Source organism: Globicephala melas, chromosome 21, assembly GCF_963455315.2.
Source record: "Globicephala melas chromosome 21, mGloMel1.2, whole genome shotgun sequence".
Taxonomy (NCBI): Eukaryota; Metazoa; Chordata; class Mammalia; order Artiodactyla; family Delphinidae; genus Globicephala; species Globicephala melas.
Window position 1 is genome coordinate 33,088,605 of NC_083334.1, and position 27,236 is coordinate 33,115,840.

A 27,236-nucleotide genomic window follows, 5' to 3' on the forward strand; every position below is an offset into this window, starting at 1 on the left:
AGTGTCAGAATTTCCTGCCAGCTCAGTGGAATGGCAAGCTCCATTTTATCTGATTTATTGAAAATAAAGAAAGGTGATACTTCCTGCACCCTTGGGTTAGTGGCTAATTAATTCCTGAGACAGTTGTGAATTCACTGCGGGCCTGGAATGCAATTCAGATGGATAGGAAATCAATGTCTAATTGTTTCCTTCCTCTTCGTTCTGAAGCATTCACAAGTGATAGGCGCTGGGGATGCCACGGAGAGAGGATGAGAGGACACAGCCCATCCTCAGGAGCCTGTGGTCTGGGGAGGGGACAGCCACATGGTGTGAGGGGGTCTCTGAGGGAGGAGCGGAGAAGGGGTCGGAGGAGGGAATGCAGTCCTGCCTGCCCCTCCCTGGCCAGGGCTGTTTTGATTCTGTGCTGGTACCTTGCTGAGCATCACCTTGGAAGTTGCTGATGCACACAGTGGGGACTTGAATGAGATACAGGGGAATTTTAAATTGGATTAAATCAGTGTAGCTCAGGTCGGTTGTCAGTGCCCAGAGTGTGTTGCTCCAGAACTGGGGCCCCATCAGGTGACTCTGCTCCCACCTGGCCCTCTTCTCTTTCCAGCCCTAACTTTCTCTTGCCAAATTTGCATTTCTTGAGGGCCTCTGTGTGTGGACAGCACTGAGCTAGGTGAGAATCGGACCAACTGTGAACAAGATGAATCCAAGGGTGGTGAACAAGATGACACTCCGACTGTCCTTTCTCCTGTGGAGGGTCCGCTGGACCTGCCGCCTCCAGGGAACCACAGAGGATGCTCTGACCTTAAAGCACATGAGAACTGCTAGATGAGGGCCCTAAAGGACATGGTCATTATTCCTTTGTAAAACTGAGGTGCAATTGCCATATGACATTATGTTGGTTTCAGGAGCACAACGTAAGGATTTGATATTTGTATACATTGTGAAATGACCACCACAGTAAGTCTAGTTAACATCCATCACCACACGTGGTTACAAAGTTTTTTTCTGTGATGAGAACTTTTAAGATCTACTCTTTAAGCAGCTTTCAAATGTGCAGCGCAGTGCTGTTAGCTCCGGTCGCCACGCTGCACATTACATCCCCAGGGCTTGTTTTTATAACTGGGAGTCTGTACCTTTTGACCCCCTCGTGTTCACTATTCTGAAGCTCCAAGTCCAAAATGAAGGGTGATGGAGGAACACCGTTTAGGAGAAACTTTCACCAGCTTCCATGTTGCATGTTTTCATGTGTGGTTTTTCCCTTTCACACAGCTCTCCAACCATGAGAAAACTAGCTCAGAACATTCAGAAGTTGTCTGGGTTCATCTTCTCTCCATTGGCCTGCATCTCTTTGCGAGAGAGTGAATTAATAAGTCAGGAGTTAGGACCCAGAGATATTTCTCAGACTTAACCGATCTGACAGCCGACTAGAAATCAACGAGGTGTGCTTTCAGAGACGTCGCGCTGACGTGAGCTGGTTCGACCCCATTTTACCCTCTCCAGGTGTCCACTTTCCCCGGGTTCTGCTCTGAACTTTGAAGCACTGCATTTTCTTGTCCTTTCCGATGGAAATACCCTGTTGTTACAAAGGAAGGAATTATCGTTCTCAAGCTGACATCATGATGCTGGCAGACTTTATCCTGCTGCTCAGCGCCCTCCGTGTCACCAGCTCAGGTAAGCTCAGGCTAAAATAAATGAAAACTTGATCACTGTTAGTGCTGATAATGTTAGAATTACAAAATGTAATGTGTAGGTATCTTTAGGATAACCTCTAGAATGTGGCTCCGATGAGTAAGTCTTTGAAATCTGTATATTGCTAAAGAAATCATATCTATGAATTCCATAATGTTTATGCTTTTGTCATTTATTGCGTTATTCCTTTTGAATCGTTATCAGCTTGGTACAGAGATATAAAAGCAGGGAAAATCTTACCAAATGCACTGAATGGTACTCAGAGAACTATTAAAATATTTAGCATAGGAATTGACTATATCAACATTTTAATATCCTATCTATTAACAATCACTATATCTGTGTGCAGATAATTATCCAAAATATCAGGTAGACATAGAAATATTTTCATAAATTTGTGTATGTAGGTACATTTAGTATGTATGTACAACAGAATTAAATGAAATATATATCAAACGTCTATGAACCTGTGTGAGTCTTCTGTGACTATTATTCACCAGAAAATAGAGGGTTCTTAATAAAGAATGGGGGCAAATAAAAGGAGAGAGAGAGAGTGAAAAGGAAAGAGGGAGAAAATAACTGAAAAGTTTAGGGAAAAATTGTCATTGTCACCTGCCAGTTTTCTGGGTTTTGGAATCATTTCACTTTTCCTGTAACTTAAGAACAGAACGCTCTTCCATGACACCAGAAACCATATAGAGCCAGGAGCCAGATGGTGGGAAAACAGTGTTATTTCTTTAGCAATTTGTATTTATTTGTCACTAGTATTTTTGCCACATCTAATTATTGTAATTTTCAGATAGAGAACCAGAGGCACTGAGATAGATTTGCCCAAGTCCTGAAATAAATCCTGGAATTAAAAGTCATAAGGCTGTGAGGCATACACACCTGAATGTCATTATATCTTCAAAAATGTAGCCTTTGCTATGTACCTGGGGCTCAGAAACACACAGTCACTTCTAAGTGCAGAGAGTGGCAAACCCACTTTCAAATATCATTAAATTTGGTCTCTGCAAAGTCTTAAGTGCAACTTGCCAATCATAAAAATAATAATCAACTTCTGTGTGTTTTAACATCAATTAATCATGAAAATAATAATCAGTTTCTGTACAATTAATGTCTGGTGTTTTTCTGCCTTAATTACGAGAGCATCCTATTTCCTATGAAAGAATTGATTCCTACCATTCTGCCCACAGGGAAACCACCCCCTGGTTAGCAGGGGCAGTTAGCACGAACCCTCTGGCTCACCTCTGACCCCTCCTCTGTGCGTTGTAAGTTACACAGAAAGTTGGAATCGGAGGAGGGCCTGGTCACATGTCTTCCCCGTGTGGGCTGCAAGAGTTTGGGAATGTAGACTGAGCTGTATACATCCATCACTGATCTATACAAATCCATGTAGTAACCGGCAGTAACTCTGGAATTTGTCAGTGGTTCTAGATCCACTGGAGCCGATCGCTAGTTTTAGATCTGCACCACCTTTCCTTAAGTTCTTTAACTTGACTACTCATTGTAAAGAAAACAGTTTCTTTTTGTTACACAAGACTACCTTTTTCAAATTACAAGGGACAAGCCCTCATCTCTGCATTTCTGGTTTTGGTGGCAGGATCATTGTCATGGCCACGCTTTGCGTCTGCTCCCAGAAATAGGGACTGTGTCTTCTTCATCTTCCCATCACTCTTACCACCTGAGGACGTGTGTTATTCATTCAAAAAATATTTATTGAAGATCTACCATACTGTAGTAATTGTTCCAGTATGTGGGATGCAAGGAGGAATAAAACAAGGTTGTTTTAAGAGATCTCATGCTAGCAGGAAGCCATGAAATATTTATTATTTGAGTCCACCCTGAGGGCTAGCTCTGCGTGTGGGCAGAAGAGGCTATTTGTGGTATGATTTTTTTTGGACGAGGTGATGATAATGAAAGGCAAACCCCAAATATACCAAAAAGTGTCAAACAAAAAATACGCCTCTCCCAACCATACTTGCTGAGGTTTGAAATTCTTCAATTACTTCTTTACTCTCCTAGCTGAGGATAAACAATGATATTGTTTTCCACAAAGTCGTAAATAATCATGGGAAGTTTCATCCATTAAGTTTTTTTAATTGAAGTAGTGTTGTTTCATAATGTTATGTAACTTATAGATGTACAATATAGTGATTCACAATTTTTAAAGGTTATAATCCATTTATAGCTACTAAAATGTTGGCTATATTCCCCGTGTTGTACAATATATCCTTGTAGCTTATTTTATACCTAATAGTTTATTCATCTTAATCCCCTACCCCATGATACCCCTCCCCTGTCCCCACTGGTGACCACTAGTTTGTTTTCTATATCTGTGAGTCTGCTTCTTTTTTGTTATATTCACTAGTTTATTGTATTTTTATCATCTATTAAGTTTTATCAATTATTTATACTTTGGTATAAGAGAGTTTGTCAAAATTTTGCTGAAAGCAGTTGTTGATATGGGGGTGAGGAGAGAGCAGAGGGTCTGAGCACCTGAAGAAAGGTAAGGACACAGGAGCACGAAGAATAAAGAGACCAGAAACTCAAGTCGTGGGTTCCAAAGAAAAAATTTGTCTCCAGCTGTTTCTGGGCGCCCCATCCAAATCTGTCGTGATTCCACTCACTGGGGTCGAGAGAGCGCTAAGCTCCTCCCAGGGAGTGTCTAGCCCCGGGGTAGCTTTGGTCACCGTTACCTGGATGCCTTCTCTGCTGCAGCCAGGTGTGAAGGGCTGTTCTCGAATCAAGGGCGCATCTCAATCTTGAGCTCTCTGTGTATCTTTGGAAGAGCAGATATGGCATTAAGAGGTCACGTTTGTGGCTGTCTCATGGACGTAAAGAACCTAGAAGCACTGGGCGTGTGAGTGGCTGGACCTTCCCCATCACTGCTCCCTATTTTCACTGGGAGAGGTTAAAGGTCTTACTTGAGATCACACAGCCTGGAATCAGGACCAGACCTCTCGTCTCTGGGTCTGAGTCCAGGGCCTCTCAACGTTGAATAAATATTCATTGGACCCTCGTTCTAACGAGTGATGAGTTTGGCAGGAGACTCGGGGTCCTGAGCCAAGAGCAGCGCACCCTCCTGCAGCTCTGCCCCAGCCAGTTCCACGTGGAGGAAATCACTAGAATCAGGCAGGGCACTGCATCTCTGTCTGTCTGTCCGTCTGTACACATTTGCTGTCTGTCTCTCCCTGTTCTTGCCCTCTGCCTGCGGGGCCGCTTGTCTGGTCCCAAGCGAAAGATTTTGACAAAGAAAAATGAGACAAAGATTAAGTAGGGATGGGACTGCCCTGGTGGTCCAGTGGTTAGGACTCTGTGCTCTCACTGCTGAGGGCACTGGTTCAATCCCTCTTTGGAGATCTAAGATCTTCCAAGCAGCACAGCACAGAAGCAAAAAAAGATTTAAAAATTAAGTAGGGAGAAGAGAAGAAAGGGGGAGAAAGATGTTTCAGGAAGAAACAAAAATTCCTTTTTTACCAAAAGAGATGGTGAAAAGCATCTCTAACAGGCAGCACACATCCTCTGAAGATGTGCGTTAGACCTAGTGTGTGTTGTGTGTGTGTGTTTTGCGGAGGGGCTGCAGGGAAATGCGGGGAGACCCTTGTCTGGTCTGAAGCAGGGTGGCTCTGCTCTGTGACTGTAAAGCACTGGACGTCCCCCTCCCCAGAGAGTGACCCCAGAGCAGTGCCTGTTCAAGAGTCCCCCCAACCAACCCCGCAGTAAAGCAGCCTGCCAGGTGCCACCTGCAGCAGAGGGAGATTCCGGGGAGGCGGGGTGGGTGATTACAGAACACCTTCAGCAGGGTTGAGTGTCTCCCCTTGACCAAACAAATACTACCCGGGACCTGGTTTTAGAGCACCATTCTTCCCCGTGATAGACAGCTTGAAGCAACAGTTTGGAGGATACAGGGCTAACAACACAGCAGCAGAAAGAGCAGTAGCAACCAATATGTGTTCATAGGAGTGATTGTTGGAGCAGTTTTTATGTGGCAGTAAGACCATGGTGGCGGGAACGGTGTTTTTCCTCCTCAATCCTCAGTGAACTCCATGGGACGGTGGAAAGATGGAAGCTTGGGATTCAGAAGACCAGCCCGCACCCCCATTCGCTGGGTGACCCCTCGCAGGTCCCCTGGGTCTCCACCCATAAAATTAGGGGCTCACATCACCATAAAAGTCCCTTCTGGCTCTGTCGTCTTCACGTCTTTATCATTTCTCTTTTCTTCCTCTTTAATTAATGCTGAAATTATTCACGAGTACAAATGTCCTCCCGTCCCTCCCCTAGGAAGCTGACTTCGGGGACTGCAAACCCCCATGGCAGAGGGGGGTGGGAGACTCACTCATCTTCCAAGAGCAGTTTCCTGACTTGTCAATGAATCATTGAGATGTATCTTAGAATAGTGGTCTTGTCTAATTAAGCTGAAATAGAAGTCCATTAGCAAAAATTTGGTTTACACACAACTTTTCAGGAATCCACTTTTTTCTTTTCTTAATGTATTTTTTAAATTTTACTGAAGTATAGTTGGTTTACAATGTTTTGTTAATTTCTGCTGCACAGCAAAGTGATTCAGTTATATATGTATATATTCTTTTTCATGTTCTTTTCCACTATGGTTTATCCCAGGATATTGAATACAGTTCCCTGAGCTCTGCAGTAGGACCTTGTTGTTTATCCATCCTATATATCATAGTTTGCATCTGCTAACCCCAAACTCCCACTCCACCCCTCCCCTACCCACCCACCTTGACAACCACAAGTCTGTTCTCTATGTCTGTGAGTCTGTTTCTGTTTTGTAGATATGTTCATTTGTGTCATATTTTAGAAGGAATCCATTTATTTCTTAAGAGACCACTTGTTCTGGAAATCCTGAGAACGTCTGTGGTTCCACATCCTCTGGAGCCGTGAGCCGGTCTCCTGTGCACAGAAAGTGCCGTTATAGCCTTTTGTGCATTTATTCATTCATTCACTCATTCACTTAAAGTCATCTAATGTTTACTGAGGCCTTAGCCTCAAAGAATCAACATGGAAGCCCTTGCCCTTCCTCATAACATTCTATTTTACAAGAAGAACAAACCAGAAGCAGTTCTGGGCCTGTCTCTACATCTGCTCCAATAACATCAGTGACTTCAGCTTCTATTTTGGGGAAGATATTAGGCAGAAAACATTCAACCTTTGGCCTTTTTCTTTTCTTTTTTGGTAAGGTCTGTTTTAGGCAATGCAGATTTGTACTAGCCAGCTCAGACTACCATAACAAAATACCACAGACTGGGTGACTTAACAGAAATTTATTTTCTCACAGTTCTGGAGGCTAGAAGTCCATGATCAAGGTGCCAGCAAACTCGGTTTCTGGTGAGGGCTCTCCTCCTGGCTTGTAAACTGCTGCCTCCTGGCTGTGTCCTCACATGGCCTTTCCTCTGTGCTTGCTTGGGGAGAGATCTCTGGTTTCTCTTCCTCCTCTTATGAGGACCGCAATCCTATTGGACTAGGGCCCCACCCTGATGACCTGATTGAACCTTAATTGCCTCTTTTGAGGCCCTGTCTCCAAATGCAGTCACGCTGGGGGTTAGGGCTTCAACATATGGATTTGAAGGGACACACATCCAGTCTGTAAGAGCCAGTACAGAGCTAGGCCTTTTCCTCCTTGACTCAGATGGCAGCTCACCCTCTGACATGGGCAACAGGGTCAAAACAAACACACGGGTCTCTGAGAGCAGATCTGCTTGCTTCCCTCTGGATGCTGGTGATGGGGTGTCAGGGGCTGGGGAGGTCAGGTCATAGTCTTAGGAGATCCTTCCCAACATGCAACTCCCACTGCCTCCAAACTGACAGTAAAGTTATCCTGCCAGGAAGGAAGGTCCAAGGTGCAGTCTCAGGATCCTTCTCACATGTCCAAAATGATGATAATGCAGGGCTGTCCCAGATAATAAGCCCATGGTGTGTGTGTGTGTGTGTGTGTGTGTGTGTGTTATGTGTATGGGGTGTGTGTGTGTGGTGTGTAGTGTGTGGTGTGTTGTATGTGGTGTGTGTGGTGTGTGTTGTATGTGGTGTGTATGTGTGTGCGTGTATTATGTGTATGGTGTGTGTGTGTGGTGTGTAGTGTGTGGTGTGTGTGGTGTGTTGTATGTGGTGTGTGTGGTGTGTGTTGTATGTGGTGTGTATGTGTGTGTGTGTATTATGTGTATGGTGTGTGTGTGTGGTGTGTAGTGTGTGGTGTGTGTGGTGTGTTGTATGTGGTGTGTGTGGTGTGTGTTGTATGTGGTGTGTGTGTGTTATGTGTATGGTGTGTGTGTGTGGTGTGTGTGTAGTATGTGGTGTGTTGTATGTGGTGTGTGTGTGTTATGTGTATGGGTGTGTGTGTGTGGTGTGTAGTGTGTGGTGTGTGTGTGGTGTGTAGTGTGTGGTGTGTTGTGTGTGGTGTGTGTGGTGTGTGTGTTGTGTGTGGTGTGTGTGGTGTGTGTGTGTTATGTGTATGGGGTGTGTTTGTGTGGTGTGTAGTGTGTGATGTGTGTGTGGTATGTTGTATGGGTGTGTGTGTGTGTGGTGTGTAGTGTGTGTGTGTTGTGTGTGGTGTGTGTTGTATGTGGTGTGTGTGTGTTATGTGTATGGTGTGTGTGTGGTATGTGTGTAGTGTGTTGTATGTGGTGTGTTGTATGTGGTGTGTGTGTGTGTTATGTGTATGGGTGTGTGTGTGTGTGGTGTGTAGTGTGTGGTGTGTGTGTTGTATGTGGTGTGTGTGGTGTGTGTGGTGTGTGTGTGTTATGTGTATGGGGTGTGTTTGTGTGGTGTGTAGTGTGTGATGTGTGTGTGGTATGTGGTGTGTTGTATGGGGGTGTGTGTGTGTGTGGTGTGTAGTGTGTGTGTGTTGTGTGTGGTGTGTGTTGTATGTGGTGTGTGTGTGTTATGTGTATGGTGTGTGTGTGGTATGTGTGTAGTGTGTTGTATGTGGTGTGTTGTATGTGGTGTGTGTGTGTGTTATGTGTATGGGTGTGTGTGTGTGTGGTGTGTAGTGTGTGATGTGTGTGTTGTATGTGGTGTGTGTGGTGTGTGTGTGTGTTTAGACATCGTGCAGTTGTCCTCAGCCTTCCTGGTGTACCTCCACCATTATGAGATGTTGTCCTCAGTGACTTGTTCTCATGGGCTGAGCTGGGACACAGGGATTTAGGAAGGCCACAGCGTCCTGGCTGTAGGGGAGCCACGAGGGGAGGGTTTAAGCTGGCGCCGTTTAGCATCTGTACAGGGAAGAAGGTCGAGTAGCTGGTAGGCAGGTACTTGCAGGCCCAGCCGCGGCCCCCCTGCTTCTCCTTCTCCTGGGGGTCCGGCTCCGGCCCAAACTCTCCAAGGCTACTCGGCAAACACATGGCAACTAACTGCGCTGCTATCAGCTCGGCAGCCACAGTGCCGGCACTGTCCTGAGCGCCGGCGTGCTGTAGGGGAGCCAGACGATAAACAGAAGCACACACAGCACCATCAAGAGCTCCGATGCGGGATAAGGCACCCACATTTAAAGGTACAGTGTATGAAGTACATACGCAGTGTACGGAAGGATCCGTAGACGGTGTAACCTCAGTGACCTCTTCAGGAGGAGACGTCAGCAAGGCAGGGCTCCCTAGGGCAGGAGCTTCCCGGGCAAGTTCTGAAAAGTGCAGACGGGCTGAGGCCTGGGGACGAGGGGCAAGGCCAGAGTGGGAGAGGGTGGGCACCCTCTAGGGCCTGGGAGGCCACGGTAAGAACTGGGAATGTTTTTCTAAGTTTGAGGGGAAACCATGGGGGTGGTTTGAGCAGGAAACTGACATAATCCTCTTCTGCTTTTAAGCAATGGTCTAGCTGCTGGAAAATGGACTATAAAAGGGGCAAGAGTGAAGCAATTAGTAGGCAGTGCACGAAGCCAAGAGGGAGATGATGGAGTCTGAGATCAGGGTGGTACCCCTGGAGGAGCTGGAAGCCATCAGAGCTGCCGTGCTGCTTAGGAAGCTAAGCCCAGGTGTGGGCAGGAAATTCGGGAAGTTCAGCCTATTCCCCTTTCAATTCCCTATCCTCCCACTGCCCACATTTCCAGGAAGGTTTTGGGGTCTGTACAGAGGGCTGTCCTGGCTGCCACCCGCTGACCTGCTTCCTGATGCCCCTCTGCTGGCTAAGAGTAGTTGAAGTATCGAAGTCTGAGAACCGTTAGGCTTTTGAGTAAATAAGCACAGACGTAAGGTTACATCTCTACCACTCCTCAGCATCTTCATCGTCGCCAGCTTTCTAGAGTGGAAGAGAAAGGGTGGAGGCAGCCACGGCACGCAGCGCCTTGTGTCTGCCCCTGCTCACCCCAGGAGGAGCATTCTGAATTACATTTTGAATCATGGCTCCCCAGTAAAGTGAAGGTCTCACGCACACGTGGAGCATGTGTGCGATTTTGCTTTTCTTCCCACTAAGACTCTCTGGGTTTTCATTGGGTAAACGTGGGGGTGTGTCTTGCGTGTGACCTTGCCAGCCACGTGCGTCTCTCAGTGGGAAGAAGAGGTTTTCTGTGGGAAAGCGGATGGTGCAGAATGAGTCATTGTAGGATTTCAGAGGGTGCTGGACAGAGGAAAAAAGGGGCCATATTTAAAACAACAAAGAGCTTCCTGGTTTGAAATTGGGTAGCATAGCACTGAAAAGAAACAAAACTTACCTCTAGACCACGTTCCTAAACCATTTCTTCAACTTGAGTGTTAAAGCTTGAAATTAGGGTGTTTCTTAGGCTTTTGTACACTTGGGGAGGAAAAGAGTTGTTGTTAGAACCTGGTTCTTGGCCAGGGAGGCTCTTCGTAAGGGAGGACTTCCCCAGGAGGAAGGGAGGGAACCGGCGGGGCATGTGGTAGGTGTTCTGTGAACGTCTGCTGAACGTATGGAAAATGGCCTGGCTCTCCCTTCATTGGTTCATTCATTAAGTAGACATCAAATGAGCTAGTGCTGTGCCCGGACACCGTGCTAGGTGCTGGCTGAACAACACCAAATAGCACAGGTACTGTGCCTGCCATCGTGGCACCCAAGGGGAGGACAGACAGGGACAAATGCATGACAAATTGTGATCAGGGATGTGAAGGGGCCAGACCAGGTGCAGTGATGGACAGTGCAAGCAGGCAGAGACCACCTCCATCAGGAGGTGTTGACCTCTTGATGAGAAAGCCCTGTAAGAAGGCAAAGCTCTGGGTATAGACTCTACTTTTATTTTTTTCTTCCAGTTTTATTGGGATGTAATTGACATACAGCCCTGTGGAAATTTAGGAGGCACAGCATAATGATCTGACTTACATGCGTCATGAAAGGATTTCACCACAATAAGTTTAGTGACCATCCGTCACCTCATACAGATACAACATTAAAGAAGTAGAACGAGAGTCTACCTTGAGCGGTGCGTTTGGGGAGGGAGCTGGGGTGGGTAAGGAGAGTGTTTAGAGAGAACCCTTGTAGCCTCAACCCTGCCTCTGCTGAATCAGGCTGTTTAGAAATACACGATGTCCCGCTGGAGAATGTGGGCCCAGCCGTCCCGCCTCCCCGGTTAATTCGGGTCCCCTCATGTCTTACAGCTGCTGCAGGATTCAGGCCCATAGCCGAAGAAGAAGATGCGCTGCTCAGACATTTATTCCAAGGTTACCAGAAATGGGTTCGCCCTGTATTACAATCTAATGACACCATAAAAGTATATTTTGGGTTGAAAATATCTCAGCTGGTAGATGTGGTGAGTAATCTTCGGCCCTCAGCTGCAGAGAACATGCATTCCTTCGCCCATTCTCGAGGCTAAAATTTGATTTTGTTTTCTTTCCACATGTCTGCCATTTCAGTTTTAAAAATAAAACCTGCCCCAAGAAGCCAGTGAAATGACCCACGGAAAGAATGAGAACGTCATTTTCATTGCAACACTGTTGGTGGGGTGTGGGTGGCGTGGAGGAGGGACGTTTTCCGCTGGGGGGGTGGGATGTGCCTGCTAGGAGGGCATCACCCTTGGCAGTTCTGCTGGAGCCCCCAGGGTGAGCATCAGGGTGAGGGGCTGGGCTGCAGAGGTGGGGCTGAGCCAGGGCTGGCAGGGCTGCTTGCGGGGAGGGACAGCAGATGGTGACAGCACCAGAGTGAGTGCCTGGGTGACCCCATCCCCTCCCGGATCCCCTCAGGACCCCATACCTTTCCCTGACACACCACACCTTAACATTCTCTACTAATTTTCCTGTCGGGCTCACATTACTGCCATGATGTCCCTGGGGAAATCCATGAACTTCAACAACCCCGATTCTGCAGAATCATTCTGCCGTGGTCCCCAAAGTCACAGAATAATCCTCTGCCATTGCCCAAATCTCCACCCCACTACAAGTGCACACACGCATCCCCCCCCCCAGCTGACTCATCACCCAGGATTCCTTCTAGAAAATCATGCAAAGCCCATCTCCCATTTAGCTAATACTTCATTCTACTTCACACCCTTACCATGCCTTCGGTTAGGCAATTTTATATAAATATCACCACAGTGAACTACTACTTGCTCTAATTATTATTTTTCATTTTAAGTAAAATATGCCTAATGCTTTAGGGTCTCAATGCCATTTAACTGCTCTTCAGTTGAGAATCCTTTTCACTTTGGACCCCTCAAAGGTAAGACTCAGGAAGTCTCGGACAAAAAGAAAAATCCAACACACAGCTTCACTTAATTTTTTTAGTTTCTGCTTTATAACAAAGTGAATCAGTTATACATATACATACATATATCCCCATATCTCTTCCCTCTTGCGTCTCCCTCCCTCCCACCCTCCCTATCCCATCCCTCCAGGTGGTCACAAAGCACCGAGCTGATCTCCCTGTGCTATGCGGCTGCTTCCCACTAGCTATCTACCTTACGTTTGGTAGTGTATATATGTCCACGCCACTCTCGCACTTTGTCACAGCTTACCCTTCCCCCTCCCCATATCCTCAAGTCCATTCTCTAGTAGGTCTGTGTCTTTATTCCTGTCTTACTCCTAGGTTCTTCATGACATTTTTTTTCCTTAAATTCCATATATATGTGTTAGCATACGGTATTTGTCTCTCTCTTTCTGACTTACTTCACTCTGTATGACAGACTCTAGGTCTATCCACCTCATTACAAATAGCTCAATTTCGTTTCTTTTTATGGCTGAGTAATATTCCATTGTATATATGTGCCACATCTTCTTTATCCATTCATCCGATGATGGGCACTTAGGTTGTTTCCATCTCCGGGCTATTGTAAATAGAGCTGCAATGAATATTTTGCTACATGACTCTTTTTGAATTATGGTTTTCTCAGGGTATATGCCCAGTAGTGGGATTGCTGGGTCATATGGTAGTTCTATGTGTAGTTTTTTAAGGAACCTCCATACTGTTCTCCATAGTGGCTGTACCAATTCACATTCCCACCAGCAGTGCAAGAGGGTTCCCTTTTCTCCACACCCTCTCCAGCATTTATTGTTTCTAGATTTTTTGATGATGGCCATTCTGACTGGTGTGAGTTGATATCTCATTGTAGTTTTGATTTGCATTTCTCTAATGATTAATGATGTTGAGCATTCTTTCATGTGTTTGTTGGCAGTCTGCATATCTTCTTTGGAGAAATGTCTATTTAGGTCTTCTGCCCATTTTGGGATTGAGTTGTTTGTTTTTTTGTTATTGAGCTGCATGAGCTGCTTATAAATTTTGGAGACTAATCCTTTGTCAGTTGCTTCATTTGCAAATATTTTCTCCCATTCTGAGGGTTGTCTTTTGGTCTTGTTTATGGTTTCCTTTGCTGTAGTTTCACTTAATTTGAATTTAATTTTCATTCTCTTAGGATGAAAAGAATCAGCTGATGACAACAAACGTGTGGCTCAAACAGGTAACTGTCAGTCCAAGGACTGTAGCTCCCCCCCAATTGTTTCCATTCTTTTCTACTGAGAAAGGCTCCCGTTGAAAAATAATTATTTTAAAGAGCATATTGAGTTCTTCAGAGAGATATTTGGGAGTGTTTGGGGAAGGGTTTATTCTTTTGTATTCTCTTCTGCACGAGTCAGAGGTCAGTCTGGAAGCTCGTAGGCACACCTTGCTCTGTCTTCTTGCTTCTGGAGTGGGCAGGTAGGAGGGTGACTCTGACACTGAGTCCAGGGCACTGGTCCCTGGGCTACTTGCAGAAAGGGGGGAAAGGTGTCAGGGTGCAACTTACCCTCATTTAAGCTACCACAACTGGATAAGAAAATCAGGGATGTTAAATTCTCCCTCTTCCCCCCTGGTCCTCCCTGGGATGACCCTTCCCCTAATGTTGTTCCCAGAAAGAGAAAACAGGGAATGACAGAGGCCACTCACCACCAACTTCAGAACAAGGTGAAGCCCAAGTCAAAATGATGAACCTCCGTCTTCCTAATATGACTAGAAAAGCATGTGAATTGTTTTCAGCTCCTAGCTTGGCCATAGCCTGTTTCCTGCTCTTTCTGGAGTTGCCAGGAAATAATTACCATTCAAGTTTGCATATGTCGTGTAAAGGAGAAAATATTGCCACTTCCTTGATAGGAGGTGAGAAGGTTGATTTAATTGCTTATTTATTTTTGTTAGCAATTATTGGGTTTTTTACGGGATGTTGCCTCATCTCCCAGAGATTTAAAATCTTCCCAGTGGGGATATGTTAATTATCTCACTTGATTTTAATGTACAAACATAATAGTTTTCACTTGTTTATGTTGAAATGAATTAGTTATCTATTCAGGTTTAGTAGACTTGTTCAGGTCTTTCTGCTAATGTTTTGTTTATAAAGAACAATGGATAAAAGAGACTGTAAGGACATTCCCTAGACTTCATCTGGTGTCATCAAATTTCTCCTACCCAAAAACTTTGATCAGAGTTGGATAATCATTATAAATTTTACTAGTTCCTAGTTCTCTGAGTCTTTTCTTGGTAGGTATGTTAGCATGTTATGAAATGGATCTGCATAGTTTTTTACTTGCAAATAAAAATGTCCAGGAGAAAATAATAAGCTAGGAATGTAGATATAAAAATACAATTTAAATAAATGTATTTTTTGATATACCTATCTCATTCCTCAGAACTTATCCTACTTTTGCACTTTCTAAAGTGGAATTTGGAGGTATTTTGAGTTCATAAAAATCAGTAAGAAGTCCTGTATTTGAGCTTTCAGGGAAGAGGAGAAAAACTTTTCTGTTAAAGTGTAAATAGGCTTGGGAATTTGGCAAAAATAAAACAAACGAACAGACTCTCACTGATTCACACACACCTCCTCCAGCTGCCCCTTGAGGCTAAGCTCTTACACTTAAAACAGTGGTCCAGGACCTTGGCCTCTGAGATAGTAAGGATTTCTCACTTTTCTTGAGATTTTGGAAATAGGGAGTCATTTCAGCCAAAGAGAACAATGTCAGACACGAAGGGAAGAAATCACTGCTCCTTGGTTTCTAGCTGTACTTTGGAAATGACCTCTCGCAAACCTATGCCCCAGAATCACGGTGGCCTGGTGGGAGCCTCCAGGGCAAGACAGAACCAACACCTGAAAACCCCCAACACCCAAAACAGAGCAAGAGAAATCTCCAGGGGGAGGTGGGGGCTTGCTAGCTGACACTTAGAAAAGCCAGCTGGGGACTTTGGTTCCCATGTCATAGAAGTAACGAGAGTAACATGGTTTCATTGCATTAATTTGCAATGGGTTGTCATGGCTCTTATCCACTTACATTTCTCAACCTCTCTGAATTAGCAGAGCAGGTATCATTACCCCTGTTACCAGAGACTGAAGAGACTGCCTCACCTGGCTGGAACCAGCTTTCCCCAGTTAGGGCCTTGTCTGCACATCCAGCTTTGCACAAAACATCAAGGCCTGTTTCTAAATTAGAGGAGGATCCAAAATGGGAGAAACCACCGAGAGTATTAGGAAACTATTGCACTCACACAGGTTGGATTTGGAGCGGGAACGTCACAATAGGTATTAATCAATAAGGGCTATGTTGTGGCGCAAACAATATGGCAACAAAAAAGAAAGGAGAATCTATGGCCTGGGTGGCAGGCAGGGAAGGCTGCATGGAAGAGGAGGCTTTGGAGCTCCACCATAATGTTACTTTTATACTTTTTTTAAAGCTTTTTAAAACTAAAAAAGGTAAAAGAAAGGACAGAAGGGATGATAAAAAGAAGATAAAATTGATGTTTAAAAAAAACTACTGGGCTTCCCTGGTGGCGCAGTGGTTGAGAATCCGCCTGCCGATGCAGGTGACACAGGGTTGTGCCCCGGTCCGGGAAGATCCCACATGCCGCGGAGCGGCTGGGCCCGTGAGCCATGGCCGCTGAGCCTGCGCGTCCGGAGCCTGTGCTCCGCAACGGGAGAGGCCACAGCAGTGAGAGGCCCGCGTACCGCAAAAAAAAAAAAACACAAAAAAACCCCTACCATTTTAGTGTTTTACACAGATGTCAGTTTCAGAGTAGCCAACAACAATACTGAGATTTATTGAGCGCCTGCCAAGTGCCCAGTCACTCTGCCGCTTGTGTCACAGGAATGAATGCATTCAATTCTCACAGCCGCCTCCTGAGACAGGCCTGTTATTATTCCCACCTTGCAGATTAGAAGACTGAGGACTGAAGGACTGGAGTGACTTGCCTCGGGCTACACACTATCAGGTGCAGCCTGGCTTGTATAAAGAAACCATATTCTTCTTCAAACTGGAGGGAGCTGACGGGAGACGTCTGGCGCTCCTCTCAGGGCTGCCCCTGTAGAGTCCGGTTCCTAATCCTGGCCTTCTAAGGCTTCGATTCCTCAACCTCTGGGATGTCTCATGGAGTTGGTCTAGAAAGACATGTGGGACAGAATGAGGCTAGGGTTCGCTCCACCTTCCATTCATTCCACAGGGTTTACTGAGAGGCTGCTAAGGGCCAGGTACTCTGCTAGATCCTGGATGTCCAGAGCACAAAACAGCCCTGCTTCAAGGAGAGGATCTGGTGTTAGTTGTGTAAAAAATAACTACTGTAATATAAACACCATAAGGAAAGTATATACATAAGGAACTGGGTCATTACAATAATGACAATGAAACAGGGAGTAAATCAGGGAAGGCTTCCAAGGGGAGGAGACATTTAAACTGGCTCTTGCAGGATCAGTAGAAGTTCTACAAGCCATAAAAGTGGAGAAATTGTGACCCACCTGAATAGGCTTCTCAATAACACGACTTCCCAAAGCTCTCACACCAGAGCAAAGCTACAGGAAACTCTTTCCAATCATCCGTGTCTACCTCAGTCAAAATAAAGACAAAAATGACCAAACCTTTCTCTTTTGTGATTGCCCTCTCAGACACTGAAAAATGCTCCCTAGTTCATTTCCACAGAGAGAATAAAATTCTACCTACTTGGACCAAAAGCATGTCTCCTGATAGCATATGCAACTGAGATGCTTGGTTTTTTTTGTTTGTTTGTTTGTTTGTTTACCCAATTCCTCTGCTGTGTCTTCTATTTCCTTCATTCTCGTCTGATATATCTAGACATTTCTCTTCTATCCTCTCAACCACAGACCTTTACAAGCACAAATTTAGTGACATCCTGAAAAAGTCCTCTACGTGGAGCTATTTTTATGTTACTGATTTTATTTTGCAAACTCATTTGTCTTCCTCCTTTGTACTTCCAGAGAGTATTCAAGACCATATAAATCATAAATAGATTATTAACTCACTAAAACTCCGTGAGAAATACTCACTTCCCTAGCCGCTCAGATTCTGCTTCGTCGTTGTCAAGGTTAGGAAAACTGCACCGTAGGTACCCAAAAAGGAATGAAAGATGAAAATATCCCTTCTTTAATGACAGGAGGGTTGGCCCTTTGCCTAGATGTTATTGTGTGAATAATCACTCTGACGACAGATGTCAAGTATATTCACTCAACTAGCACTTCCTGAGCACCCACTACGTGCCAGGGATGGTGGAGGGCACTGGGCTTGCACCGCTGGAGGCATACTCCAATGAACCAGTAAGATTCACTGTCGCTGAGAGCCGGCTGCTATCCTAGCCCCATGATGACCCCAGGGGAAACAAAGCTTCCTTAATCTCTGCCCAGGCCAACACCTTAGACTGGTGTTGTTTCTCCAACAGCTGATTCCTGTTTTAGATCAACAAAAAGTTCAGAAACATGATGAAGGCCTCATTGGATAAATCCCTGCAGCTGGCTTGCAGGAGAAAACCAAGAAGCTGGTTTATTTCATAACAAACCCAAGGAAAGGACGGCCTTGCCGTAAGGTCCGGGCCACGTTCCCAAAGCCTTCCACAACCTGTAATGGCACTTGTACATCTAGGAGTTTACCTCAGACCTCCCTCACCATCTTATTTTCCTTCCTTTTCTACAGCCTCACTCTGACCTTAGCAGAGGAGACCCGTGTGGTCTTCTGATTCACGTGGATTCAAGCAGAGTGAGTCAGGAATCCAAAGTCTCGCTGTATAAACTTGAGCAGGTCACTTCCCCTCTCTGACCCTCAGTCTCTTCATCTAGCAAATAGAGACGATGCCTAGCTCACAGTATCGCTGGGAGGTTAAACGGGATTGTGTGCATGAATGTGACTCCTACATGGTCTGGCACGTAGAGGGGACTCAATACATGTCATTTCCTGGTGCCACCTTTGGAGGCTTTCTCATCCTTAATGACAAAGCCCATTTCTTGGCCTCAACAACTCATAGATATTACGGGAATATGAGACATATAAGATGTCATGTTGCTGTCTTTAAAGTGAATCAACACTAATTCAGTTTTAGGAATTTCACACCTGACTTTGAGATAACTGACGATCCCAAGGGTGTCCCAGAGGTTGCCAATCACCAGCAAGGAATATTTGTTCCTTACTATCTTTTGGTCTTGGGATTAAGAATTACTAATTATGATAATAATATTTTTTCTAATTATTAAGAATAATTAGAAGAATCTATTTATTATAAAGAAGTCATGACATAGTTTTAAAAAGTCTTATGATTTAGGTTTAAATGAAATTTGGTAATATCTCGACACTTATGGGTGATATTTCAGGTAATATATGTAAGAAAAGACAGTTTTAAGGGAATATATGTGATATGGATTTGAAGTTGCACTTTTCAGAATTAAGAGAGCTAGACTGGGAGTATGTTTCCATTTTTTTTCTCAGTCAGAGATTAACTTTGGTATTTGGCCCTGACCTACCCTGCGCTCCCCTGTTTCCTATAATAACAAGCTCTCAAGCCCGGGACTGCTGCAAAGTGGAGCTGATGTTTGTACAGGGCTTTGGGAATCTTGGCCAGGACATGCTCCATGAACACTGGATATTGTTTCTAATCTACTGCTTTAAGAAGGCGGAGACAGGAGATCAATCTCCAAATGCCTCCACGGTTTCAGAGAGAGCAGGGAAGTGACCAGAAAGCCTCACAGCTCCTTAGAGAGCAGGACTGGGGATTTGGGCTCTGAATCCTCACCTTGACCCAGCTGACCCTAAGACGGGCAGTGGCCCTGGGTTGTGGGGCTCAGCCAGCATCATGGTGGACCACAACCTGCTGGGAATTCTGTGAGCCGCTCTGATGGGCACATCCAGGGGGAGAGCATCTCCGACTCCCCAGGTCTAGCATCAGAAGGACCCCAAGATGGTGAGGAATGTCTCCCTTAACCCCGCAGAGGAGCACAGCTAGTAAAGAACAGTGCAGGGGGCTCCCCTGGTGGCTCAGTGGTTGGGAGTCCGCCTGCCGATGCTGGGGACACGGGTTCGTGTCCCGGTCCGGGAAGATCCCACATGCCGCGGAGCGGCTGGGCCCATGAGCCATGGCCGCTGAGCCTGCGCGTCTGGAGCCTGTGCTCCGCAACGGGAGAGGCCACAACAGTGAGAGGCCCGCGTACCGCAAAAAAAAAAAAAAAAAAAAAAAAAAAAAGAACAGTGCAGGGGTGGAACTCTAATTCAGTGCTGCCTCCCTCTTTCTCTCTCTCTCTCAGGTACCCCCAAGTAAGCGGCAATGACCGCGAGTCCCACCTGCCCCTTTTCCTTTACTGGTCAAGAGCACACCCTGAATCCACTGGAGCTGTCTTTATATCCTCCTCGAGGATTGAGACGTGTCCCTCATTCATCCATCCACTCACGTCTGCTGTTCATCCTGCAACAGCGTCCACAGCAGACCTGCCCTCCACAGCACCCACTGCCCCTTCCTACCCTCTGCTTCAGCTGCGATGTCGTCAAATCCGAACCTCCTTCCCTGTCCACTCACTGTCCTGCATCTTCACACCCAAACCGCGCCCTTCATGGCAATAACCACAGGGTGTGGTGATGGTTTGCCAGTTAGTTTACTCGTTCTTGTCTGAGACAGCCCCAGGCCAGGAGGGCAAGGCGGCCCTGCTCAGTGCTGGTATAAGCCTCGCATATTTGTGGAATGAATTAATTCCCCCCAAATTGTGAGCGTCCTAAAGCACTGTCTCTGCTGTCTCTGGCCACAGCTGTTCATCTTGCTGTCCGGTGAGCGAGACAAATCTTTCTGACTGAACAGTCTCTCCCTCTGGGGCTTGGCCCACTTCATGAGCACAGTCTGTGTGGCCGGTGTGCGTTTGCTGGGATGTGCCCCCAGAATGTGAGCTCCCCCGCTTCCTCCTTGGCTGTACAGCTGGGCTTAGGTAAAGACGGGCAGTGCCTGCAGAAGAGAGAAGACTGAATTCCAGAAGCAGGCAATTTGAGTTCCAGATCTTTAGGTTCCAAGCGGAGGAATTGTGGGTTTGGACTCCTAACTGTGCTCGCTTAACACTGATTTTTAAAGACGGAGCCAGAGTGTAAGAGCCCAGCTCCAGCCAGTCTGCCCGAGTGCACGTCTGTCCCCGGGGCTCATCGCCTGTGGGCCTGCAGCTCGCTCCCTGCTCGGGATCTATTTTTATATATAGAAATATACTTTCCATATATATAAAGAACTAAAAACTCAGCAATAAGAAAACAGACAACCCATTTAAAAAATGTGCAAAAGATTTAGCAACCACTTCACCAAATAAAATGTATGGATGACAAGTAAGCACATGAAGAAATGCTCAACATCATTTAGTCATTAGGAAAATGCATAGTAAAAACCATAATGAGTTACTACTTTACAACTATTATAATATAGTTAAACATCTAAATGTGACAAAACCCAGTACTAGAGATGAGCCAAACAGCTGGAATGCTCATGCATTGTTAGTGGGAATGCAAAATGATTCAGTCTCTCCGGCGTGTATCATATTAAGTTAAACGTACACTTACTCTATGACCCAGCCATCCCACTCCTAGGTATTTACCCAAGAGAAAAAAAAGAATGGTTTTCACCCAAAAAATTACAAAATGTTTATAGTGGCTTTATTTATAATCATTAAAAACTGAAAAGAATCCAGATATTTTGCCTGGTGAATGGATAAAAAGAATTGTGGTATATTCATACAGTGGAATACTTCTCACTAATATAAAAATGAACAAACTACTAATACAACCTAGAAGAATCCAAAATGTATTCTGATAAGTAAAAGAAGTCAGGATGGAATGGCTACCTATTGTATGATTCCATTATATGACATTCTAGAAAAGGCAAAATTATAGGATCAGAAAATAGAGCAGTGGTTGCCCGGGACTGGGGATATGGGAGTGGTTGATTACAAAGGGGCAGCCCGAGGAAAATTTGGGGGCAGCAGAGCTATTCTGGTATCTTTATGGCATTAGTGATTATCCAACTGTTTGCCTGTGGAACTGTAGAGTGACTTTTATTGTAAGGAAAATTTTTAAATGTAAAAGTGAAAACGAACCATAAATGTTGCTCTGAGTTCCCTTCAGCATTTCTGGGATTCAGGCTTGCTGCCAGTAGTAGAAATCTCCTTAGCAGGAGACAAATAATTCATAGGAAGGAAATTATATTTGCTTTTCAAAATGGGCAGAGGAAGAGGAAGGAAGAGAGAAGCTTGTGAGTACCAAGTAAGCATGATAAATGCTTTATTAGTTTGGGTTCTTAAACTGTCAGTCTTCATATGCATGGTTTTCCATAAGTAGTCATGCAATTTTTTTTTAATCCTTTAGAGGGTAGACTTTTAAAGACCCATATCTTTTAAAATTTGTTTTTCACGGATTAAGCCTCACAAATATTGCCTAAGAGAGACGATGTCTCATCTGGTGTGTATAGTTCCGTCCTTTTCCAGGCATCATGCATATTTCAATATTTTACCATCTAGTGAACCATCTATCTGCTGACTCCTGATTTTTTAATGACAGTTGGCACCACTGGGCTCCAGGAAGCCTCACACTGGGCATACCCTCCCAACCTCCTGAAATGTCATTTAATATTCTCCTATATCATTCCTCAACTGTCCACATGACAGAGGGTGGAATAATTAATTTTCAGGTCAGATTTCATAAGATTCTAGATCCTAAATCTTTTTAAGTCCACTTCTGCTGTAACTGGGTCATCCATACATCATCCTTCATAATTCAATCAATTAACGGTCAGTTTTGTTAATCTGGATCCACCAACCCCTGTAAAACATGCTAAATGATTACATTCTATTACAAGGAAAAATATGCAAGCATCTGGAGGCTAACAACATTAGGAATATAATTTAAAACTGGATTTGGTACTTGCAAAATAAATTCAGATTAGAGCTTAAAAGGAGATTCTTGGGAAATATTTTATCATTGGATAAAAGTTATAATGTCCTCAAGAGTAGTCAGCAGATACTGGAAGTTTCATATTAGCATGTTGCATGCATCTTCGTCCAAGACTCTTGATTGATATTCAAAATCATTTCTCTCAATACAATTATCATGAGATTACAATATCACTGGACCAACTCTCCTAGAATAAACTAAGTTAGAGCTATCTTTGCTTTTCTTTTGTTCCTTAGGAGAAAATAGGTCATGAATCAGTGGTGTTTGCTGCTGAGCCTCTAGATTGTGAGGTAGATACGGCAATTTTGGAAATCCCAGACTGGACAAGTGTGAGAGTCTGGGCACCATCAAAGACCAGGCTGGCTCAAACTGTATCTTGACCTGCCCTGAGTCACAGAGAGGGTCATAAGGTCTAAAGTGGATGAATTTCCCTTTTAAAATAAAACACTGGATTAGTAAATTAACATAAACTAGAAGATTCCAAACTCTAATACCTTGAATTTTCAGAACAGTATATTAATTTCACACAGGAATGGACAGACCACAAATTACGCTGGAATCCAGATGAATACGGTGGAATTCATTCAATTAAAGTTCCGTCAGAATCTCTCTGGCTTCCTGACATAGTTCTCTTTGAAAAGTAAGTATCACAGTAGAAAAGTGCACTGGTCGGATTAGGAGTAGAAATAGAAAAGCCTGGGCTTCCCTGGTGGCACAGTGGTTGAGAATCTGCCTGCTAATGCAGGGGATACGGGTTCGAGCCCTGGTCTGGGAGGATCCCACATGCCGCGGAGCAACTGGGCCTGTGAGCCACAACTACTGAGCCTGCGCGTCTGGAGCCTGCGCTCCGCGACAAGAGAGACTGCGATAGTGAGAGGCCCGCACACCGCGATGAAGAGTGGCCGCCGCTTGCCACAACTAGAGAAAGCCCTCACACAGAAACGAAGACCCAACACAGCAAAAATAAATAAATTAACTAATTAAAAAGAAAAAAAAAAAGAAATAGAAAAACCTGATTGTGCCAAAATAATTAAGAGAAAGGTACAACTTTAACGAGAAAATTATTCCTTTTGGAAATATTGTTTGACCCTGTGGTAGGAAAGTCATAAAATACAAATAGTACGACGGTGGGAAAAACAAAAAAAAAGTTAATATGTGTTCAACTAACCATCAGGTGAACCGTTTTTCGACAGCGCTGACGGACGGTTCGAAGGCTCGCTCATGACCAAGGCCATCGTGAAATCCAATGGGACCGTGGTGTGGATGCCTCCCGCCAGTTACAAAAGCTCCTGCACCATGGACGTCACCTTCTTCCCATTCGACAGGCAGAACTGCTCCATGAAGTTCGGATCCTGGACTTACGACGGGACCATGGTTGACCTCGTCCTGATAGACGAGAACGTGGACAGAAGAGACTTCTTCGACAACGGAGAGTGGGAGATCCTCAACGCCAAGGGCACAGCGGGGAGCCGGAGAGACGGCGCGTACCAGTACCCGTTCATCACCTACTCCTTCGTGCTGCGCCGCCTGCCCCTGTTCTACACCCTCTTCCTCATCATCCCCTGCCTGGGGCTGTCCTTTCTGACAGTGCTTGTCTTCTACTTGCCTTCTGACGAGGGGGAGAAGCTCTCCTTATCCACGTCCGTCTTGGTTTCCCTGACAGTGTTTCTCCTGGTGATTGAAGAAATCATCCCGTCCTCCTCCAAGGTCATCCCGCTCATTGGCGAGTACCTCCTGTTCATCATGGTCTTTGTCACCCTGTCCATCATCGTCACCGTGTTTGTCATCAACGTCCACCACAGATCTCCCTCCACTTACCACCCCATGGCCCCCTGGGTTAAGCGGCTATTTCTGCAAAAACTTCCTAAATTACTTTGCATGAAGGACCACGTGGATGGCTACTCTTTCCCGGATAAAGAGGAGAGTAAACCGGCAGTGGGAGGTAAAGTCCTCGAAAAAAGGAAACAAAAGCAGATTAGCGATGGAGAAAAAGCTCTGGTCGCTTTCCTGGAAAAGGCTGCGGATTCCATCAGATACATTTCCAGCCACGTGAAGAAAGAGCATTTCATCAGTCAGGTGAGGGGACCGCCGCAAGCCAGGACTGAGATTTTAACGTCTGTTTACAGCAAATGCGTCCTTGTTTAACATGTGACCTTATTAGCTCTCTGCTTGACACACATAAAACTTAAAACAAGCCCTGACACAAAATAGAGACTTCAGTGTGGATTTTCAGGGAGAAGTTCACAAAAACAGAATGAGCAAAAGAGGAGCAACTATAGATTAAGCACTATTTCTTATAAGTAGACTTAATTCTATCTAAAATAATTCAATTCTACATTTTAAGTTGGTTGTCCTGGTCTCTGGTCATTTATCTCTCACTTTTAGTGGGATGATGGATATCTCTATTCAGCATATTTGGAAAACAGAAAACAGAAGGAATCAATTTCTAAATTTATACAAAAACATGGTGTAACAACAAGTATTTAGTTCACAAATTTAAAGAGATTTATTTTTTAAAATGTGATGAGGGTGTGGATTTCAGACTCAAAACGGTCCTGCATGCAGATGCTACCCATGTTCATTATGACTTGAGAAAAGCTACTTAACCTGAACTTCAGTTTTCTGAAACCTCCCTTGAAGGGTTATTGTGAGGAATTAGTGACATCATGTATAAAACATGCACTGTGTGCCTAGCGCACGTGGTCTCATGATTATGTAAGCAGTCAATAAATGTGAATCCTCGGGCTTCCCTGGTGGCGCAGTGGTTGAGAGTCCGCCTGCCAATGCCGGGGACACGGGTTCGTACCCCAGTCCGGGAAGATCCCACATGCCGTGGAGCGGCTGGGCCCGTGAGCCATGGCCGCTGAGCCTGCGCGTCCGGAGCCTGTGCTCCACAACGGGAGGGGCCCCAACAGTGAGAGGCCCGCGTACCGCAAAAAAAAAAAAAAAAAAAAAACAAGCAAACAAACAAAAAAATAAATGTTAATCCTCATCTTTCTTCTCCCCGTCTTCCCTCCCTCCTCTACATGGTCCTTCCCCCGTGGAAGGAAAATATTATTTGACATTTAAATACTCAGCACAAAAACAGGTCTGTTGCTTAAAATGAGTTAATACTTACACCAGTTTATAGGGTTTAATTATTTTACTCTAAAATCAGTAAAAATTAGTGCCAAGATCCTGATCTCATAAACAAACTTATGAAAGAATAGGGTTTTTTAGAAATATCCTCTACTTTTCATGTAGACACTGCCTAGCATCTCTTCTCTCTTAACAATTTGTCATTTTTTCATCCACTGAAAAAATTTTTAAACAGCACTAGAAAAAATGCTGCTATAGAAAAAACATTACAGCTATGCTTAAGGGTTTTTTGTTTGTTTCTTTCTTTATATCTTTTAGAAATTCTTTTTTTAATTTTATTTTGATTGAAGTATAGTTGATTCACAATGTTGTGTTAATTTCTGCTGTACAGCAAAGTGACTCAGTTATACATACATATACATTCTTTTTCATATTCTTTTCCATTATGGTTTATCACAGTATGTTGAATATAGTTCCTGGTGCCTTTTAGAAATTCTAATACAAAAATTTAAATAGCTTTTTTAAAAATTATAAAAGTAACACATCATCAGTATAGGGAATTGGAAAATACAAAACATTTAAGATTATTCACATTGTTAATAATCCCCCACTTAAGTTTGAAACTTTTAACATTTTCATCTGTCTTCTTCGTGGTTTTCCCCAAGGTTTTATTTCTAAACCTCTATGTGCACAAAATACATTCAAGTTCTGCATCAGCTTCTATGTTCCTTCTAGAACGGCAGGCGTCCTGCTTGGTTCCATCTTTACCAAATCCCCATGTACTGGAAATGGGACACTTATTTTCCCTTGAAAGATTTCTGGCCCCGTCTCTGAGGCTCCCCCCGACCCCCGCCGACCCTGCAGCTTGTCCTGCTCTGAACGTTCCCTCACTGGCCACTGCCCAGTCTCCCCAGCCTCCCTTCCTCCAGAGGGACTTGGTCTCCTCTCTCCCTCACCAGTTCCTGTCATCTCCTCCAGGAGTGTCCATTGTAGACCCACCCACCTGGGGAGTGGAGGAAAAGAGGTCCTGAGTCAAGTGACCACAAAAATTCTTAATTTATAAATTTGTGATTTATTTCCTATGTCATATCAGGAAGCATCACAGTGAGTGATGCTGGCTTTTTATTTGGGTAAAAATCAGGCTTTTCCCATTTCAGTCAGTAACATTTACAAACGCATCAATGATTCTGTTCTTTCAATTTTACATCCTCAACGGTGATGAAAGTGTTTTCCCATGAACTTGAATTATGGGCTGTTTTCTTGGGCACGGTCAGTGAGGTCCCAGGAAGCCTATATTGCAGGGGATGTGTCAGGTGCGTTTGGAAAACTGCAGGGCTGTAAATCTGAATAGGACTCTTTCTGAAGTCCCTTGAAATGAATTCAGAGCAGCTGCCCCGCATCCTGAATGGGAGGCGTCTTTTTCTCTTTTGCAGGTGGTGCAAGACTGGAAGTTCGCAGCTCAAGTTCTCGACCGGATCTTCCTCTGGCTCTTTCTGATCGCGTCTGTCACCGGCTCAGTGCTGATTTTCACCCCTGCTTTGAAGATGTGGCTACACAGTTACCATTAGGAAGACGTCTCCAGAGCAATCTAAACCGCACACATAAAGACAGAATTATACCCTAGAACTGACATCCAGCCCCCATGTATATACAGCATCCAGGCGCACGTGCTTATCAGGAGGCCCCGAGTGTAGACGGCGTCTTGTGTCATCCTCAGGGAGGTTGAACCTTGGTTGCCGTGACAGTGAGTTGGGTTTACATCAGGCAGACCCTCCTCAGACCCCTGCCTTGGTTTCTGCAGACATTCAGGGAGGAATCGTGTGTCCAGCCCTGAGGTCACCAGCCAAGACACACTAGGACTGTTTCAGTGGCCAAGACACACTAGGACTGTGG

At 44.8% G+C, this 27,236-nt stretch overlaps 1 protein-coding gene across 1 annotated transcript; it reads left to right on the forward strand.

Moving 5' to 3' along the window:
- Positions 1-1,541: 1,541 nt before the first annotated feature.
- CHRNB3 (cholinergic receptor nicotinic beta 3 subunit) lies at positions 1,542-27,236 on the forward strand. Its single transcript, XM_030884197.2, has 6 exons — positions 1,542-1,662; positions 11,235-11,386; positions 13,481-13,525; positions 22,796-22,905; positions 23,459-24,341; positions 26,777-27,236. The coding sequence occupies exons 1-6, from the start codon at positions 1,554-1,556 to the stop codon at positions 26,909-26,911; spliced, it is 1,434 nt and encodes a 477-aa protein (XP_030740057.2). The 5' UTR covers positions 1,542-1,553; the 3' UTR covers positions 26,912-27,236.

Bases quoted from the DNA above. Each gene is read 5' to 3' on its own strand.
- CHRNB3 (XM_030884197.2), top strand. From the start codon at position 1,554: ATGGAAATACCCTGTTGTTACAAAGGAAGGAATTATCGTTCTCAAGCT. The intron at 11,387-13,480 runs GTGAGTAATCTT...TCATTCTCTTAG, and splicing joins TATCTCAGCTGGTAGATGTG to GATGAAAAGAATCAGCTGAT. The intron at 22,906-23,458 runs GTAAGTATCACA...GTTTTTCGACAG, and splicing joins GACATAGTTCTCTTTGAAAA to CGCTGACGGACGGTTCGAAG.